This window comes from Pseudopodoces humilis, chromosome 7 (genome assembly GCF_049639895.1).
Source record: "Pseudopodoces humilis isolate 2021_Gansu_Grassland_sample_001 chromosome 7, ASM4963989v1, whole genome shotgun sequence".
NCBI lineage: Eukaryota > Metazoa > Chordata > Aves > Passeriformes > Paridae > Pseudopodoces > Pseudopodoces humilis.
Genome location: NC_142206.1, coordinates 46,938,950 through 46,959,872, shown reverse-complemented (window position 1 = coordinate 46,959,872; position 20,923 = coordinate 46,938,950). Strand labels below are relative to the sequence as shown.

Here is a 20,923-nt window from a genome sequence, read left to right as displayed (position 1 = left end):
TCCTATCTCCTTTTGTTTTGATTTTGAAGCAGTCACAGAGGCAGCGCCTGAACTTGTGTCCAGAAATCATTCTTTTTCTTTGTCTGTTGGGTCAGGCTAGGAGCACAGCTCAGCATCACACAAGAGAAACATGGCATGTTCTAAATACAAGGTTTACCTTATAATGAGTGCAGTGAGACACAGTAGCTCATGACAACCTGTTTTGGGTTTATCTGTTATGCAGTGCCATGTAGAGATGCCAGTTGTGTTGTGGCAGTGTCTTTGCAGACTTAGCATGGTGTGCTGTCAGAACTGAGGTGCTCACTTCCTCAGCAAGGCTGCATGGATGACATACTGAGATAATTCACAACATAAGGTTTTGTGTGTGTATCTGAAGTACTTTCATGGTTTTGTTTTACGCAGTGCAAACATGAACAAAGCAGCTTGGATTTCTGGCACTGGTTTTGGGATGGAAGGATGTTGCACATCCATGTGTTACTGACCTCACAAGAAACAACAGTGGCAGCTTTCTGAAAAAAATGTATTAGTACCTGATGTACAGGAACCTTTCTCAAGCAAGTGCTGCCTTAACTACTGCATAATACTGGGAAAAGGATGGGAGAAGGTTTATTTCTATCATAATAATCTCCTAGTTGTTAGGACTGTAAAGGTTATGGAAAGCTAAATATTGCTACTTCTTTCAATCTAAATACACATTTGTACTGTGTTTGCAGCTGTTTGTAGCTTTGCTAAGGTACAGCCGCATGAAGATAATGGAATGGATTTTGATTGCTGTCAGCCAGAATGTGCCCAATAAATTCTGTATGTAATAGGAGCAGTTGTTCTGATTTGGTCTCTAGAATTCACCCTTTTCACAACATTGAGGGGGAGGGAATCTCACCTCATTCCTTCTATTAGACCGCTTTCCCTTCATTGCGTCCTTGTTTTGTTCTGTTTCAGAGATCTAATAGTATTCCAAAGACACACATATATGGGTGCTTGTGTGTAGGGCTGCGTGGGAGATGTTGTTTATCAGTGTGTGTAAACAGTATGTAGTTTGTAAACAAACTACAAGGGTAGTGTGATTTAGAGGGACTGGCATGTAACAAGGGGGAAGGAAGTTGAAGAAGTCAGAGATAAAACAATGAGAGTTGCAGTAGAAAGCAGAAAAGGTGCAACTAGAAGGCAATGCAACAAACATATTTGAGAGTGAATTGTTGGGGGGTGGGGTGATGGTGAGCATGATTAAAGCTCAAAAACAAGATGCATATTAATGTGCTTGAAAATTGAATTAGAAAGTTGATATTGGTGTGATTAACTACAGTATACAAACATATGTTCTCTTCATTCCAGGAAGCATGGTCCAGAAGAACTTGATATTATACTTGGATGCCTTTTGATATTGTTAAATAAACAAATGGTATTGTTTTGCTTTTGTAGGAAGATGAAAAATTTCTGACAGACTTGTTTGCACAACTAACAGATGAAGCCACAGATGAGGAGAAAAGACAGGAATTGGTAAGAAATATGTAAAATATGTGACAGTTACCACAAAGTGACACGTTAATCGTTTTTTGTTGGTTTTTTTTAATGACTAAACTAGTATATTCCTGGTTTTCAGGTAAACTTTCTGAAAGAGTTTTGTGCATTCTCTCAAACACTGCAACCTCAAAATAGAGATGCATTTTTCAAAACTTTGTCAAATATGGGCATACTGCCTGCACTAGAAGTCATATTGGTAAGTCATTTCACTTTTATTTGTCATAACAATTTTGTTCATCTTCAGAGCTTTTTTTTTTTTTTAAGTAACTTCAGCACAAACTTCAGCAAATGGTTTTCTTTTTGTTTGCTTCATTTGGCTTGTCCTAGCTTAAGATCCAGAATGTTCAAAATATTTCTGTATAACTTAAAAGCTTTTACAATATGACATTGATAAGTGCCTTGGCATTCTTCAGTTTTTGATTTCCTATTTCCTTTCATAGCTTTGCTTGCCTTTTGGTATCCAAATAAGAAAGAAAATTGGGAAATCAATCAAAGGGCAGGGAAATCATAAAATTTATTTCGTTCAACTGCTGTCAAATTTAAAGAGAAGTGAGAGTTGGCTTAGTTTTAGAATATGGTTTTAGCAATAGTTAGGTGTGATTTGTGAGAAGGAATTAAAGCTGTGTGTTTTCTGATTCCATTTAACCCTTTCAAGAAAACAAAATGAGGGTTTTTTTTACTTTTCCAGGGTATGGATGATGCACAAGTACGAAGTGCAGCCACTGATATATTCTCATATTTGGTTGAATACAACCCTTCCATGGTACGAGAATTTGTCATGCAGGAAGCACAGCAGAATGATGATGTAAGTAGAGAGTCCTCAGAAACGGGTGTATTGTTTTTGAAATGACTGGGGTTTGAAGTTACTGGTGAATTATTCTGTGAATGACATGAGCCCTAGTTTTGAAGAAGTAATTTGGAATTTGGTAAGAGGACACTGAACTGCTGTGTTTTAAAGAGTTCTGTTAGGTGAGATGAGTTCACCTGTTCACAGATATTCATTGCATTGTATAATTTCGGATTTAGTGCAAGGGAATTGAAAAGTGCAATTTGAATTGATTTTTTTCTTTCCCCCTCTCTTAGGATATATTACTCATTAACCTCATTATAGAACACATGATTTGTGACACAGATCCAGAACTTGGAGGAGCAGTGCTACTTATGGGTTTGCTTCGTACTTTAGTTGATCCAGAAAATATGCTTGCCACTGCCAATGTAAGTAAATACCTTCAAATGAAATCTGATTTTTTTAGGGTATTTGATGATATGTGTTACATATCCTTTCTTTCATTCCTTAGAAAACAGAAAAGACAGAGTTCTTGGGTTTCTTCTACAAACATTGTATGCATGTTCTGACAGCCCCTTTATTGGCCAATACTACAGAGGACAAGCCTAGCAAAGGTAATGATGCTCTGGATTTTGGGCACATAAAGGCTGTTGGATGTCAATATTTAGAATAAGTGTCAAAGGACATTTTCTGTTTAAAAAATTTGAGTCTGAGATGATGAAACATAGTTCAAAGTAAAATGCTGATTCAGTATTTAGTCATTTGAAAAATGCATAAACACAAAACTCTGCAGAGAGACCTGATTTAAGAAGTGAACAACATGTGCTGCAAATTTGGCTTTAGCAAAAAATAAAATACTTGTATAATTTTTAGGAACTCGTGGGGGGTAGTTCACTGACATACACTTCTAAACATGTATAAATGGCTTCCTAAGGTCAGGGATTACAAGAAATGTTGCAATATTTCTCCTGGAAAGGTGTGCTGAATTTGGGAGTATTGTTTCTTCATCAGACTAAGAAAGCAGAGATCAGTGATGAAGTAATTGTTCATGCTGGCTACTAGCAGCAGTTCCTACTACAAGTGTTAAAAGACCCCAAGATATTTCTTGTATAGTACTTTAGTTAAAAGGCATTATAGATCACATTTCTGGTGCAGACTTAGTCAAGACACTGCATATGGGGTGATAGTATATGAGCTAGATGTGTGGACATCATAATGTAATTTAGTTAAATAAGCCTGATTACTCATGTTAGGGTTAAGTTCTGTACTCTGAACCTTCAAACACAAATTTAGAAAAATGTAATTGGTTCCATATTTTAAGAGAGTTTCCTGCATATCTATATTCATATAACAAATTTGTTCAATTTTTGTTTTAAAGACTATATCCCGCAGCATGTTCCATAAAATGTGTATGGGGAAAATAAAAAAACTGAGAAATGTTTACTGGAGTGCAGTTGGATATTTGAAGTTTGCTTCTGAAGGCAGTATTCCAGATAGGTTTAATTACTCTGGTTTTGTTTTATTACAGATGATTTTCAGACAGCCCAACTCTTGGCATTAATACTGGAATTGCTAACTTTCTGTGTGGAACATCATACCTATCACATAAAAAACTACATTATTAACAAAGATATCCTGCGAAGGGTACTCGTTCTCATGGCCTCGAAGCATGCTTTCTTGGCATTGTGTAAGTTTGAAAGCTAAGGAATAAACTTGAATTTTATGAATGTGAACTGATACATATCTTCACTCTGCTGGAAGAAAACTGTTCATTACAATTCTTGACTGAATACAGAGATTCTAGTTATAGTCCATGTTTCTCATACATAGATTATAGATATATCAGCTACTGTTAGTAAATAATTTTGCATTTATAGATGCATTTTTATCCTAAAAAAGGGATTTTGCTTCATCTCAGTGGAGAGGGGAATTGAAGAGATGGTATGTCAGTATATATTGAATATACTAAGAGAACATTGTAAGTTTTGATTTTTTTTTTAGTAGAAATTATCAGAGGTACTTAATTAAGAGCTATGACCACCTGACTGCATTAAACTGCACAGAAGTTCAAACTGTGGTAGTTTCTTGGCCATGCTCACTTCAGTAGTATCAAAGCAGACTTAATTTTGGAGGCAAGTAAGAGATTTTCTCTGTAATTCTGTTGTGCACATGGAGTTAAAAAAACAAAGCCTTAAGTTGACTGAGCAGTACCATACAATAAGTACCTTTTTACATTTTGTAACCGAATAACCTGTACACATGGTTGCTAAGCAAAATGTACTGCCATGTGATACTGTACTTTATGCATGGACATTCTCTCACTTGTGTACACTTTGGAGTTTCAGAAAGAGCTTTAAGTCAAGCCTTTGCCTTACTATGTGTGTGAATAAAATGTCGTATACCAGTTTTAAAATGAGGTCATTTATACTCTAATCAGATAAAGTAATTAAATCTAATCAAACATTTGAATAACAGGGATGATAAGCAAATTTCTGAGTTCTTTTACTGAGAAAATGTTTTACCTTTATCATAAGTAGTTCTAAAAATCAAAAATAGATTTTTATATATATAAATATAAACAATATTATATGAATTCTTCAATGAACTGAGGTGTTTTCGTTTGTACAGTTACAGTGGAGGATTTTATTATGCTAGAACAGGTAAGTAATCTTAAGCAGTGTAGTCAAGACTATGGAGAAGCAGAGAACAACTCAATATTGCTGTATATGAAATGAGGCTGTAAATTGCTCTAACTAATGCTGAGTAATTCCTGCAATTTTGCTTTTAAATTTAAAAACTCGTTTTAAAAAAACATGTGTTTCAGGTGCCCTTCGTTTCAAGAGAAAGATAATTGGGCTAAAGGATGAATTCTACAACCGTTATATAATGAAAAGTTTTTTGTTTGAACCCGTGGTCAAAGCATTTCTAAATAATGGTTCCCGTTATAATCTGATGAACTCTGCCATAATAGAGATGTTCGAATTTATCAGAGTGGTGAGTGCTATTATATGCTGAAGATAATTACTGTATTGTTTAGTCTTGTCATTCAAGATTGCTTTTCTTTTGCTGTTGCCCTAAATTATGCTATCATAATGGGACCATGTATTTATATGAACCTTGTTTTATATCACTATTGCATATTTGTACATGTTCTTTCTTACATTCAAACAGTACCATCACTTGAAGATTAAATTCACTTGATACTGTACTCACAGAACCCAGATTTGCAAAGCCAGCACTAATAAAATTTCATCATGCATATTGGATGGACTTGTTATGACAGGAATGTAATTAGAAACTATTGCTGCAAACCCATCAAATATAGCTGTGCTCTGTAATGTCAATTAAGTGGAATATGGAATTATACAGAATAGATACCAATCTCTTTTGATTATTTTAATGGAGTCCTACCAAGTTCCCTCCATGAAGATCCTCTTAAATATTCATGCCAGTTTTGGCTGTCTGCTCAGTACTATTTCCTTGCTGTTGTTTGCATCCAGATTTTGACAAGATGCTGTGCAGAGTGTAAATGTGGTTACATGGGGCCAAGCTAGGGTGCAGACAGTTGGGAGGAGTAAGTCACCATGCACTGTCACCTCTTGAAATCTTTAGTGTTGATCACCTCTTTCTTCTTTGATTTGGGACTCTGATCATCATGGAAGAGCTGATTGAAAACTGGTTTTGAAGCTATGAAAAAAGTTTATCTATATATAAGTGGTCATGACTTGTACAGTGGTGTATTGGGTTTGCAGTGGCAGTGGTTGGCAGTGGCTAAAAGGGTGGCTTCTGTAGAAGCTGTTGGAAGCTTCCCCTGTGTTCAATAGAGCCAATGCCACGTGGCTCCAAGATGAATGTGCCACTGGCTCAGGTCGGAACAGGGATTGCCCTGCAGCTCACGGTGATGTCCATGGTAATGGCGATGTCCATGGTGAGGCAGCTGTCCCCCTGTAGCCCACTGGAGGTCTGTGGTGGAGCAGAGATCCGCCTGCAGCCTGTGGACGACCCCAGGCCAGAGCAGGTGGATGCCTGAAGAAGGAGGCTCAGACCCCTTCAAGAAGCCTGTGCTGGAACAGGCTCCTGGCAGGACCTGTGGCCCTATGGAGGGAGGAGCCCACACTGGAGCAGGTTCACTGACAAGACTTGCGAGCCCTTGCTGGAGCAGCCTGTTCCTGAAGGACTGCACACCATGCTATCAGTGTAGAAATATCTCTGGGTTACAGTGAAAAGACTAATTTTAGGATTGGGTTTGGTATAGTTTTTATTGGTTCTGTTACATAGTTTTAGGTTCTGTTATATTTTGAAGGAGATACTGCTAGAAAATTTATGCCATTTTGCTAATCAAACACTTGAGGCTCTAGAGTTTTAATTACACTTATATGCATGATACTCATTTTTGCATAAGTTAATTAATACAGTTCCTGCTATGGCATTCTCATTTCAGATACTTTTTATATTGTATTAAATAAACTAATTTGAATGAAAATAAGCAACTTTATGTTTGTTTCTTCCTATAGGAAGATATAAAATCGTTAACAGCTCATGTAATTGAAAATTACTGGAAAGCACTGGAAGATGTGGATTATGTGCAGACATTCAAAGGACTGAAACTTCGATTTGAACAACAAAGGGAAAGACAAGATAATCCAAAACTTGACAGGTAAAATACACTAAATGCTCTTAATAGCATATTGATGCTTTAATTCTCTTATCAGACTATTGATGGGTTGTTCTCTTATACTGGGAAATATAGATAAAGTAGGGTGCTGCTTTCATCTCAAGCCTTGCTGAATTTACTTGATTAAAAATGTGATTCTCAAATATGTTGCTACAGACTTTTGATCAACTTTCAGCAAATGTTATTTGCTGAACCCCCAGTCATAACACTAATTTATCATATCTTAAACTTATGTGCAGTACTTTAATGAGGCTGGAAGCCTACCAAATATCTCTAACAAATTGATTTGTTTAAGTTAGCAGATTCCCACTGTTGATTTGAAAGACTGTTCAGTTGTGAATTATCTTCTGTGGATTTTTCCTTCAAAAATTTACCCGTCAGGTTTCCTTTTATTTTAGTTGTGGGAATAATAGTTAGATAAGCTTTATCAAGATGGCTGAGGAATAGAACATACAAAGAAATTTTCATAGAATGCTTTTTTGTCCATGTAGATTTGCTGATGGAGTAAAAAGCAATCTGATGCAAAGCTTGGATCACTCCTTCTGTATGCCAGAGTAAAAGTTCCCATCCTTAGTACACAGTTGCCCAACGTTAAAAGGTTGAGATGTATAAAATTAGGAAGTTTAGGCCTTTTTGCTCCATTTATTTTTGCTTTATGTCTAGTTGCATAAAAACAAAATGATTGCTTGGGTGAACAGATGAGTTACTCTTAAGAATTGTTAGCAAGATCTGTTCTTGTTTTGTTTCTTAAATTAGTTTGAAAACATATTAAAATTAATTCTTGTTAGTCCAACTAGGATATCTTGACATTTCAGACTCTTATTTCTTGCCACAAGATTTCTTAATACTTAAATTTAAGAGCTGTACAATTAAAATGAGTCTATAAGTGTAGATATATTTTAAAACATTGAAGCACTTCCAAGAGCATGTGCAGGATCTGCAGTTTTGAGTACTAAGGTGTTAAAAGTGATATGTTATTACTTTGGCTTATGTCAGTTGAGCTTATGATTTAAACAGGTGTGAAATCCAAGGCTGTGATTCTTACTTACATTAAAGCGTATGTGGAAAACAACACCCAGCTGCTTTCTTCAGTAATTTCCATCCAGTATAGCAAGTAACATTGTAGTTCTTTTCTTGGCTTAAGTTGAGCTAAGTGGTAATGCTGCATGAGTTTTTCCTACAGAAAACAGAGCTCCAGGAGGTCTGTAGCTCAACCTTCTTCCTACATCTTATATAGTGGCTGCACAAGTCCTGTCCCTGTCACAATGCATTTAATTTTTAAAGTGAAAACCCAGAAATAATAAAATGCACAAATAACAAGAACCTATTTACATATTTTAGCAAAGAATAGTTCTGTAAGGACGGAGCCCAACATATTGTTGACACAGGCCACAAAAGTATTCATTGGAGTTCTTCTTAAGTCATAGTTTTGTGCTGTTAGCAGAACTTGAGTTTAAATACAATGTAAAATTATGCAGTATGTATAGATGTATGATAATGCTTACATTATAAGTAAGTTTACTTATAACTAGATTTATTATTAAAAGTATATTTAGCATTTATACTCAATAGCTTGTAATGTTCTAATTTTTCCCTTCTGGCTTTTTCCTGCACTCAGTAATGCAAATATCTAGGTTGTATTATTAACATTTTGATCCCAGTAACAGACGTTTTATGAAAAACATGAAATTTCATCCAGTAAATTGTGAAGTGCTTCCTCAAGAGTTTCATGCTGCTGTTGGAAACTGTTAAAATCAACATCTAGCAATGAATATGTTTTCAACGTGTCTTCCACTTCTCCCCATTCTTCAAGGACCACATCCCTGTCCCTCTGCTCCGAGACCATAACACTGCTTCTGTAAGAGAAGAGAAAAGGAAAGTGGAGCTGAGATAAACCAACATTGATAATAGATCAAATAGGGAGAGAGAGGTAGCAGTTCACATCCAAGGCTCTGAAAAATGGAAAATTCTGATAAGTGACCAAAAGTTATAACAGGTGGATGTGGCAGAGAGAGAGAGCTTTCTCTTAAATGTATCTGCTTAAAACTGGAGTCATACTTCAGTTAGATTTTTATTACTTCTTTTTAACTTGGAACCTGAATACTAACAGGTTACGAAGTATTTTCAGAGAATAAGTCTATATTTCTAAACTCTGTTTTACAGCTTTTTATTTACCAGTGCAAACTGGTAAACCAAGCTTGAATGCAACACTTCAGTGAGCTTTATTAAAATTACTTTTAATATTTCTGTTTATATGCTACAGAATTTTGTACTGATCAAGTAATCTGAATGTGCTATTAGCAGTTTATTTGTACTGTATTAGCAGTTATTAGTACTTTATTTGATTCTTTATACAGAGAAATTTTTAATGATATTTTCATTGAAAATACAAAGGTTCATATTAGGGAATGATTTGCTGGTGTTTTTATGGCTCTGCAATGTATAGATCTGTAAGCTGTCACTGAGTATCAAGTAGAAGTTTTATTATTAATATAAGTTGATTTTTGAATCTAAGCTTTTAAAACTTACTGTTCTGCAGCATGCGCTCCATTTTGAGAAACCACAGGTACCGAAGGGATGCAAGAACCCTTGAGGATGAGGAGGAAATGTGGTTTAATACTGATGAGGATGATATGGAAGATGGAGAGGCAGTGGTGCCCCCTTCTGACAAGCCTAAAAATGATGAAGATATTATGGACCCTATCAGTAAATTCATGGAACGAAAAAAATGTAGGTGATAGAAGATGAATGCTATAACTTGTATTATTTAGTCCTACTGCAATGAAAGATTTGTATGTATTTATTTTGAAATTGCAGCATCCATTTGGTAGACAGCACTTCAAAAAAGTTTTGTTGTCTTTAAGAGTAGAATGATACACAATGTGTTGCAGATTTCTTAAAGCATTTGAATTAAAATCTTAGCTGATAGGCAAGTTTTTCTGTGTTTTATTTGGGTTATAATTCAATGTTATGTATTGAATATACATAACATTTATAACTCAAAATTTTCTACATAAATGTTCAGGTGATACCTTTGGTAAAACAAAAGTGTTCATTCCTGGCCAGCGACAAATGCTGGTAGGTGATACAGTAGTATGGAAAAAAAGTCATATGATGATGCACTTAACTGTGTTACACAGAAAGTATTAAGCCTTTTCCCAAACAGTGAAATGATTTGTAATGAAGTGTTTCACTCAATAATACTGCTTTACATTTGCCTTTTTTTTTTTTTCTTTTCTTTCTAGTGAAAGAGAGTGAAGAAAAGGAAGTTCTTCTGAAAACTAACCTTTCAGGTCGTCAGAGCCCGAGTTTCAAACTTTCTTTTTCCAGTGGTACAAAATCTAATCTTACCAGCCAGTCATCTGCAAGTAATCTGCCGGGATCCCCTGGGTCCCCTGGGTCTCCAGGGTCCCCTGGCTCACCTGGATCAGTTTCTAAAAGCACATCTCAGATGGCAGCTATTACAACTAAGGTAATTATGAATGGTTGTGGTTGACTTCATTGTTACAGAGTAGGAATTTGCTTTTGCATCTCTCTGAAGTTTGTGAGTCCTGACAAGTTAAGCAGTAATGGACTGTCTGGTTTGTGTGTACTTCTTGTGTACTTCTTGTCCAGCCTTCAGCATTTTTAATGAGATTTTTCATGTATATGAAAGAAATAAAAGCTCTTTTAATGCCCAGACTGGTCAAGTAGGAAGCATGCCACTGGTTACTCTTAGCAGTGCTATTTACTGTGGAATACAGACAACACTGTGTTTACATTAAATTGCACAGCATTATTTGACTGGTAAAAATAAATATTTTTGGAACATAGCCAAATTGTGGTACATACCACAATGCCCTGCCACATCCATTGAGGATTTCTACTTATCACCATTTTAATATTGTTCAAACTTTTATAACTGACCTATGTGGAAGAAATAAGTTGCATTGGACAATGATTGCTGTGAGCCACAACAATTTTTAATACCCCAGTGTGACATTTTTACCGTAGGACTAACTTATAGTTTTGGTTTGGAACATTCTGAAGTAGAAGAGGAAGGCCATTTTAAAAGAGCATTGTAACTTGGAGTGAATATTCAAAACTAGCATTTTTAGGACACCGTTGGATTTTATCAGATTTTATACAGATTTTATCAGACTAATAAAAATGTTTGAACTGAGTTGGTAAACTAGAGTTGTGTGTTTTTCCAGCACAGGGGGCAGATAAGGTAATGTTGGTATAGTGCAGTTCAGGTAATGGGAATTTATTTTCATAACAAGTGTTTCCATTTCTGAAAGGTATGTATGTCAATTGTAAGACAGTCTTGGAATAACACTGTTTCATCCTTGTTTTGTAATGCTACCATACTGCTTGTTCACCTAACTTCTAGTGAAGATAAATAGGGGTTTAGGTTTGTTTATTTTTTTCTACTCAGCATGACTTAAGAGTTTGTATTTGGATTGCATTCTCTTGAAAATACCTGAATGAAAATACTTTGGCTGATGGAAGAACCTAAGGACACTTCCTCTAAATCCCCCTGTGGGGGAAACTCCCTGCATAACCAAGAGTTAGTCAAGTGCTTTTTAAAAGGGATGGAATTGGCTTGCAAATCCATTCAGTCTATTAGAGGTTTTTCTCTCTCAGACAATGTAATAATTCCTTGAGTCTGAAATGGAGTCTTTACATAAGGAACATATTGGATACAGTGTTGACTCCACAAATTCAAATAGTGGTGACAAAGGAAAAATGTTCAGGATACAAAGGAGAACATGCAGCACACTGAAAAACACTTGTGGATTCAGGCAGAAGGTAAAATGTGCCACAGTCACAAACTAGAAACAGTGTTGAAATTGGGTTTTTCATTAATTACCTGATATTGTTACTTTAGGTGTCGTTTACTCAGTGTTATGTGTATGTGACTGTACAGAATATGTGTAATTGTTTATCGGGTTGTATTTTGGTATACAGTTGACTGAAATGTTCTGGTTTGGGTGTCCATTATTAGGTACCTGAGTAAGTAATAGGACCTTTGAGTAAAGTATTTGACTACAACTGTCATTGTAGTCAAATGCTGGTTAAGCTTCAGAAATTGCAGCATAGGTGGGGGAAGTTTCAGAAGTTCATGCTGCTTCTTCAGGGGTCCAAAGCTTCCTAATCTTAAATTTGTGGCTATTTGCAATGCAAGAGGGTTTTTAATGATACTAGATACATTTTCATTTTCAGCTGACAAGTTATTTAAACTTTGTAACCTGTACACATCATACAGTTATATTATTGCAAAAAATTAATCGTCACTATACACTTTAACTTTTGTGAAGACGAACTGTGTTCTAAAAGTATCATAATTCAAAAATTCAAATTGAAGGGCATTCTGCATTTGTTTTTGAAGTGCTTCCAGATTGTTCAATGCAGTCAGCTGAGCTCAGTAAAAATAAACTGTATCTTTACACATGGAGCTGCAGTGACACTTGGCAAAGTCATGTAGACTTTTGGCTTTATTTGAATTTCAACTGGAAATATTTCCAGTTCATTTAAACATTTCTCAGATAATATAGTTTTCATTCATACTGAAGGATTTATTTTTGTTCTGCATCATTTTATTCAAAACCTTCTGAACCAGCATGCTTATGGCAATATTCCGTGCAAACATCATGGTACAATGCAGTTGTGAATTACTGATATACAAACATTCTCTTAATTATAATAATTTGGTCTGTTTTTGTAGGGAGGCCTTGTTGGGCTTGTAGATTATCCTGATGATGATGAAGAGGATGATGAAGATGAAGATAAAGAGGAAACTTTACCTTTGTCAAAGAAAGCAAAGCTTGAGTCATCATAATGGCAACTGCTGAAGAACATTACCAGTTGGGGAAGGATTTTTTTTCCAAAAACAAAACATACCCACAGCAAAGCAGCAATCTTTTGTGAATTACTGTGTATGACACAGATCAACCTATACAAATGGATTTCTGCCAATCAAGTGCCAATTCAAAGGAGCAGAAGAAGGAGAAATACTTCATTTAGGGGAAAGACTGATGCCTTTGAGCTCTCCAGCTTGGACCACATGTTGCCCTTTTCTCAGGGAAGGAAATGGAAAACAAAACAAACAAAAAAAACAACAAAAAACAAACAAACAAAAAGCCAACAGGGCAGGAGTTTTGTTAGTGGAACTCTGGATTGGCTGGTCAGTTGCTACAATCAGAATATGCTTTCTTGGACCATGTATGAGACTTCTGAAGAAAAGGCAGGTTTTGCCATAATTCTTCACTAGTTAAGAATGCCAGCAGTTTCTTTGTATAAAAGAGACCTGCCTTTGAAATCGTACATTCTGAACATTTTACTCGAGCTACAACAGGTTTTAAAAACCTCTGTGGGGGAGGGCCGAATATAAAGTTTCCTCTTTTTTTTTAAATCTGTTCCCTTTGCCCTTTAAACTGCAGAATTTTTTTTTGAGGTGGGGGATTTGTTTGTCCCTTCTTGATTAAAGATTGAGTGGAATTCTAGATGTGGTCACTTTTGTGTCATAATTTTTTTTGCCCCCCTGAGTGTATGCTTAGTTGTTGAGTATATATTTGGGACCATTAAAATTTTTTGATGTAATATAATCTCACTGTTGTGCTGGTACCTGTTTCACACTGTGTAATTTTGTTCTGCATCACAGTTCTTAATATGTTGAGGATTTTATGGAAGATGGTGTAGTTTTTATTGGAGAAAAAAATCTTGCAACAATGTGCATAAAAGCAATACTATTTTGTGACTAAATATTTTATATTAAATTTTACAGCAGCACCTGTTGAGAGAAAAATCAGGGAAATAGGATGAAATAAAAAAAAATTAAACCTGTAGATAGGAAATTAGTACTCCAAAGAGACTGAAATTTCATAATGCAGAACAGTGATGGTAACTAACTCATCAAAATGCAAGATGGATGAATTAGGAATACCAATATACTGACTCATTTGACTTAGAAAAATAAAAAAGAAATCATTAAAGCTGAAGGAAAATAGCATTAATGGTATTTTTTAAAAATCTATGATCCCCTTTTGAATACCAGTTTTAGTGAATAAAAGATGGTTGTAGAATAAACTATTCACAAGGACACCATCTTTCGAAAGTTATTCTAATACTCAGTTGAAAAACAGCAGTTAACTTGGTCTAAATCAATGACCATCTTCTTTCCCCTTTTCCCAAAAGTCTAAATAATACTAATTTGAAATAGGCATTATATCCTGCTTCCTTACTGAGGATGGATTTGCACAGCAGTGCCTCCTATGAAGGGACATTTACTCAGTTCCTTTGCAAAAGAAAGACCTTTTCTTTCATCTGTTTTCAAGAACTGATTTCTTTTTGGGCATTCAAAGCACCAGTGTTGCAGCAATCATGATATTTAATATGTAAATGTATCAATACAAATAGAAATAAGAGAAATGAGAATCTGTGGCAGGATCACAGGTAATCACGCCCAAGGGTAGACGAGCACTTTGTTTCTGAATGTTGTAGATGGCGTGGCAGGTTCTGTGCCAAACACAAAAGGCAAAGCTTCAGTGCTTGGGCTTTGTGAGTATATACCAGCCAGTTTGGATTTAAATAAAAGAGTGCATTAGGGAGAAATTATTAGCCATCTTTTCCTCCAAGAGTTAATTTGTAATCACTTTGTAAGGGTGAATTTTTACAATGTATTTGAAATGTCTGTGTTAGGGCAGTTCTCAGCAGTAAGTTTTACAGAGTTCAGGAGTTGTGTATGTGGTCACTACAGGATTAGACACAATCTGCTGCTGCAGGCTGAGTCCCCGTGCTGTTTCAACAAACTGTCCAAAACTTGATTTTTGCAACTTTGGTGTCAGAGCTGACATTGTGACAAGGAAATCTGCAATTTTGCAGGTTTTCTTAATTAGCCAGAACCTAAATCCAGCTCAGGCTGTTAAACTTTTCTTGACCATAAAGCTCTCAAAATTCATCCTTAAACTCATCTGCAGGTCTTCCAGGCTCCATCTCAGGAAACCATTCTGAGTTGGTCGAAGGAACACTTTTGTTAAATTTTTTTTCTGTTCCTTTAGCAATCGAGTGCTTGGATCTTGTGATGTTTGATGCTGCAGTCTTCCAGACTTTCAGATACTTTCATAATACTTGTAGAAATCTTGGATTTTGAAGCATTGCATTTAACAGAGGAAATGTTATGCTGAAATTATTGGGCTTGGTCAAAATAATAATGAAGAAGTTTTTGAAGTTTTTATATTTTTATGAAGCTCTAAAAGACTGGTAAAACATTAGGCTGCGTGTCTTTTAGTGCTGTCTAACTTGTGGTTAGATAGTTATCTTCCCAGTTATCTAATGCTCGTAGCCTGACAGGACATGTCTGCACTGAGATAATATATTCATGAAAGTTGGAAGTAGATGGATGGTGGGTATACTCTTGCCCAGTGACATTCACTTTGGTATTCATGGAAATCTTGAAATGTATTTTAGGAAGGAAAAAAATACTGGGATTGTGAGAAGTGATGGATAATTCTTTTTTTGAAAAGTGAGTTTGAGTTTATAGGTGGAAAAAATTACATTAGGAAATAGTACTCTGTTCTAGATCTTTCTTTGGGCTGATTTTTTAAAAACCATTTGTCCTCATCTCAAGAGAGCTGCATGTAAAATGTACTAAGCATGGCTCAGTCATTCTAGTTGCATTTTAATTGTACCCTGAAGTATAGTTTACAGGACAAACCCTTCAGTATTTACAGACAAGAGCCAGGGTGTTTGAATCATCCATACATGCCCCTCTATTCATTCAGTGGCTGAAAGACTTGATACTGATTCCTCAGATGAACTTCCAAGCTTTGAGCCTCAACTTGCTGGGAATACCAGACAGAATGTATGTGAACTACCTGGTCCCTCAAGGAACCCACACACTAAGGAAAGTAATTCCTGGAGATCTGGAATATTTCCAGATTTTCTTCTAATGTGTGCAGAGTGTGGCTGTATTTGAGTTAACAGTGCACATCACCACAAAGGAGATCTGTATCATGAAGGTGAAAGGACTAAAACCTGATGTATCTAAACAGTGAGTTGTCTCTAGAATGTGCTCTCTGTGATGTGCCTGCTTGGCAGCAAAGATCAGGCTATTTGTTCATTCACCTCTCGTAGCCCAGCCAGGTGAGGCATCGTGTTCTCATGGAATGAAGTGCCAAGTAGGCCCAATCCTTTTCATGTATTAAGGATGAAACTGTTCCGATCGGGTTTGCCTGTGATTTTACATCCCTGCAGAGGTGTTTAATTGGAGAACTGACGGGGCTCTCTTCTCATGTTGCTGCTGTGGCACTATCAGACAAGCAGCTGCCTTTTTAACCCAGGAAAATGAAGTTGGTTACCTTGCTCAGTGGTGTTTCCTGGCATCTGTAGAGTGGCCACAGAAGTTCAGCCTTACCCCCTAAACCTTTTTACAGTTGCAGAGGCATGCTGGAGCAGTGCTGTCAATGCCAGAGCAGCACTGCAATTCCCCTGCTTTGAGGACATCAACTCCCATTCCAGGTAAGTTGTGAAAGCAGGAGATGAGATGGGTCACCCACAGCCTATGTGCAAAACCAGGTAAGCATTCAAAGAAGAGAAGTTGCCACAACTGAAATTTTTCTAGAGAAGTTGTCCATGTGCATGATCTCCACCACTTTATCTTTTTGGAGTCCAGAAGAAATGCTGGAATATACAGCTCATAGTTCAGTTCAGAAAGGAGACAGGGCATATGGGCATGCTGCAGATACAGGAAAACCTCCCTGTGGGAAGGCCTGTAATGCCCACCTTCAATCAGAGCCATAATTTAATGTCTTAATTCATGTGAGGGAGGCATAACTTAATGTATTTTGGGGTTGTCTTGTACAGAGTCAGGAGCTGGACTCAACTCTTGTGGGTCACTTCCAACTCATGATATTCTGTGGTTCTATTCTGTGGTTCTGTTCCATGATTTTCATCAGTGCCTGGCTACATGATGAGCTTGTAGATTTGATTTGATGTTTCTCTAGTTGCAATCACATTCACTGAGTATGAATGTTGTGGGGGTTTAATAGAAATGACTAGAGCAATTGAAAGCTGAAATGAAACCCTGTGGATTGCTGGAAAAAAAAGGTCATTAAAATAGGGAGGGTGAAGATGACACCTTCTGTATGCCAATTGTATTTATGGACAGTGTAAAAATAATATATAAACCAGTAGGTAATATTTAAAAAGCAGAATGCTACTGGCAAATGATTAAAATAGCCACTGATTTACAGTGACTTTAGATGTATATTGGTGGCTTTGCTGTGCACTGTAAAATGTCCCAGGGAGGTACAGTATCTGTCTGTCCCAGGACTCTGAAATGGCTCCATGGGAACAGCTGTTAGTGGCTTAGGTTGCAGTCTGGAAATTACCTGGTACAGGATGGAACTATGCTTATGAAATGTGCATCTGTAATACAGATGGGGGATGATTTGGGCTGAAGAGCACTGATCTTCTAAGCAAGTGTAAAGTATGTGTATAAAGATCCAGTGGGTGAGCTGCCCACCTGAGAGGGCTCAGCAGCATTCCCTGGTCAGGTGTACCAGTGTGGGTTAGCGTTCCTGCTAGAAGTACATGCATCCTGGAGCCCATACATCATGCTGCCAAATGTTTAGACAAGGCTGGTCTTTTCTCTTGTGTCTGGCAGCTTGCAGCATCCTACTGGGCTTTGTAAAATATCTAGCAAAGTATGACTAGGGGCTGATGTAGGTCAGGAAGAGAGGCTGTAGCACTACAACTTGTCTGATTCTCTCTGTGCTTTTTGGATACCTCAGGTATGAAATACATAAAATAGTGAAAGAACTGAGTTATGTTAATTGATCAATCTGCCTACAGGTCTTGCATCAGAGGATAAAGACAGGTAGGAGATGTGAATAGCCAAGTTAAAAAAAATGGGGTTTGAACAGTATTGTCACCACAGGAGAGTCCTCATGTGCTCTGCAGTGAGTCTGCAGTCACTCCAGTATCTGTGAAATACCGGTGTTATAATGAAAATAACAATTCTCTAAAGCATCTGTAATTAAAAAAGTCTCACTTTTAAGGGAGTAAGTCAAGTCCATGTGATTTGAAATCAGTTTTTGTCCACACTGACCTTCTCTAAATAACATTAAATTTTTATATAATTAGAATTAAAGCCACCTTCTGTACTTCTGCGTATTAAGTGACTGCACATGATATATGAAGTACTGACCACCAATTTTTACCATATTCTTTTAAAACAACTATATCTCACTCTGTCACTAGACAACCTTAGTTTTGTGCCTTCTGTCACAACGCCTCAAAACTGGAGTCTTTCATCAGTTCCTCAAATTCTTCTTCCCACATCTGTGGCTCTTGCACACAAGTGAATTCAGGGTGCTATTTGAGAAGGTAGCAGGGACACAAATTTCCTCATCGCCATGTTGTTCACTGTTCCAAGAAATGGCTCTGCCCTTGGTAGGTATGAGAGGTGGTGGTCCCAGCCTTGCTGCCATCTGTCTCCCTGGTTTTGTTAACTTCTCCCTGGAGTGTTTTCCTTCCACATGAATTTACACTTCAACTCCAGCCAGCCTAAGTTTTCCCAAAGATGCTTATAAAACTTTTGTGTATGCTTGCCTGTTATTTTTACCTCACCCCCAGTGTCATCAATTTAGATATTGATACAATCTTGTATAACTAAAGTGTCAAAACAGCAGTCTGAAAACCTAAAATTCCCTGAAGTGCTGGACCTTCAAAATCACATTCTGTTCTTCTAAGGATATTTGCTAGTTAAGATTGACAGGAAGCAATACTTATGTTTTCAAATATTTTTCATATTAATAAAACAATCAAAATATGTTCTAGTTAATAAATTTTAGTTCATTCTACGCTTTCTATACTTCCCTATTTTTCCTTTAAAGCAGTCAACAACAGTTCCTAGGGTGGTTCTACAGGTCCTTTTTCTTGTCTCATGATCCCCAGTTAACACTGCTGATGTAGTTCTTCTTTTACCTCCCAACAGAGAAAGAAACTGAGAAACATACATGGCAATCTTCTGCCTGGGGTATGTTCCCTGCCCTGATCAGAACACAAGGTTTGGGCTAAGGTGCCCACTATAGTAACCACTATTCAGTAATCACCTTCTCAACAGACCAGGGCCTATTGTGTCTTTAAAACCTGCAAGACACCTTCTCCTTGCTGCTGCTCCAGAGGACATTTTTCCTGATTTCCTGGACACAAAGTTTCCACCCTGCTGTGTCCCCTGAGCTCACTGTATTAGATCACGAGGACCAGCCTTTGCTTCTAGCACCTCTTTAGGTTATGAATCTAACTAAAATTAATTTCTTCTCTCTTCTTGCAGGCATTCCTCCACTGCTGTGTCCCTCGTTGCACCTCTGAAGGGTTCAAGTCAAGGAGGTTTTATCACCATTTTGTGTTTGCCTGGGATGTTGAGTACTCCTCCTTTGCTGTCAAGTTCATGCAATGAGCCATAAACCGTTGGGGCCCCTTCATCTCCTCCCCATATCTTTTGCTTGTATTAACTTTATTGTTTGCCTTGTGTATTTCACTCTCTATTTATTTTCTATGGACTCAGAGGTTTATGAGATACTCTGCCCAAACTCTCTCTCCTTGTATTTTAGATTCTATATTATGTTATCCTCTTCAGGAGCCTAAGGAGCTAGCTTAAATTTCAGCACAGAACAAACATGTGCCAAAAGTTAATTCTATTTTTTTTCTGGAAGTTTCTCTCTGAATGTTTCAGATACCAGCCATAGATTGTAAATCACCGGCATCTGTCCCCACTCCCACCCCGTATTCAGATTGATCCAAGGCACATTAGCAAATACTTCGGGGATTTTGTTTGTGTTTTGGTAGCACATACAGGTTTGTTTCTTTTTACTCTCATTCAAATTTCTTTATCACCTTTGTCTAAACAAGATGAACAATAATTAAAACAGCATTTCAGAATCTAATCTTGTGAGGACCAAAGCTATCTTCTGACCACCTTCTTTTTCTCCTGGCACCCATTGTTTACAGCTTCATGGTCTACTTAAAACAAACTTGCTCCATAGCTGAGAAGTTGGTTGATGAACAGTCAAGTCATATTTACAAGAAAGCTGCTTAACAACAGTCTCAAGCAAAGGAGGAGAAAAAGCTCTTTCCTGATTACCATGAGTTTAACTCTCTTGTATTGTAACCTCATGAATTCTGTTATTCCCATCCCTCAGCAACTTACACTTCAGACAGCAGATGAATGGTGGAGCTTTGTTGATGGTTGTACTCGTTGCTAGGGGACAGTCTGAGCGGGGTGAATCATGCCATTTACAGTCAGCCTAAAGGAACATTTGGAAATGTTTGAGCTTAAAGTTCCTTCTGTAGTCTGTGTCGTTGAAAATCGAGTGCTTTGTGGCTGTGAAAACTGCTTTAGAAATAGGCATGATGATAACGGAGGCATTAAACACGCTGGTGTGTTTAGTCGCTTGTGCCTATGTATGTGTCCTAAATCACAGTTCTGGCGCTTCTTAATTCTTTGATAATTATGTTCTTAGTTAAAAGCTGACCATGTGAAATGGTATCAAAACAAAATTATTGCAAATCACATTAAAATTAAATACTACAAATTTTCATCCTTGCTGTACTGTAAGAAGCATGATTTCTAAATGTGTTTGCTTGTGTATGTCTGGATCTGAACTTTCTTGGATATATTCGTTGGTACTTGTTTTATCTGCTCTGGGAAGGCGGCAGCTTCAGGTACCATCAGAAAAGAGAACTTGATCTGGTGAGGTTTTACAAGATATATCTTTGGTGGAACACAAGGTGGGTGAGTAAACGTGCTCTCGCTATAAATGCTAAGGCAGAGAACGCGGAGGACGCGCACGCCCAGCTGGGGCTGGTAGGTGTGACACAGAATTACCGAGGGGAAGCCCCTCCACACGCATTTTGGGGGCTCATAGCCAGGGTATGTGTTCTGCCCAAGGCGGGCA

At 37.2% G+C, this 20,923-nt stretch overlaps 1 protein-coding gene across 1 annotated transcript in view; it reads left to right on the top strand.

Moving 5' to 3' along the window:
• The window catches only part of PPP4R3A (protein phosphatase 4 regulatory subunit 3A), a 41,454-nt gene extending 27,884 nt beyond the window's left edge, over positions 1-13,570 (top strand). Inside the window, exons 5-15 of the mRNA XM_005520189.3 lie at positions 1,420-1,497; positions 1,601-1,717; positions 2,210-2,326; positions 2,605-2,736; positions 2,820-2,922; positions 3,837-3,995; positions 5,133-5,302; positions 6,823-6,965; positions 9,523-9,713; positions 10,229-10,455; positions 12,691-13,570. Coding sequence (XP_005520246.1) covers positions 1,420-1,497; positions 1,601-1,717; positions 2,210-2,326; positions 2,605-2,736; positions 2,820-2,922; positions 3,837-3,995; positions 5,133-5,302; positions 6,823-6,965; positions 9,523-9,713; positions 10,229-10,455; positions 12,691-12,804 — 1,551 coding nt within the window. The 3' untranslated portion in view covers positions 12,805-13,570. The remainder of the gene's footprint in view (positions 1-1,419; positions 1,498-1,600; positions 1,718-2,209; positions 2,327-2,604; positions 2,737-2,819; positions 2,923-3,836; positions 3,996-5,132; positions 5,303-6,822; positions 6,966-9,522; positions 9,714-10,228; positions 10,456-12,690) is intronic.
• Positions 13,571-20,923: the final 7,353 nt, after the last annotated feature.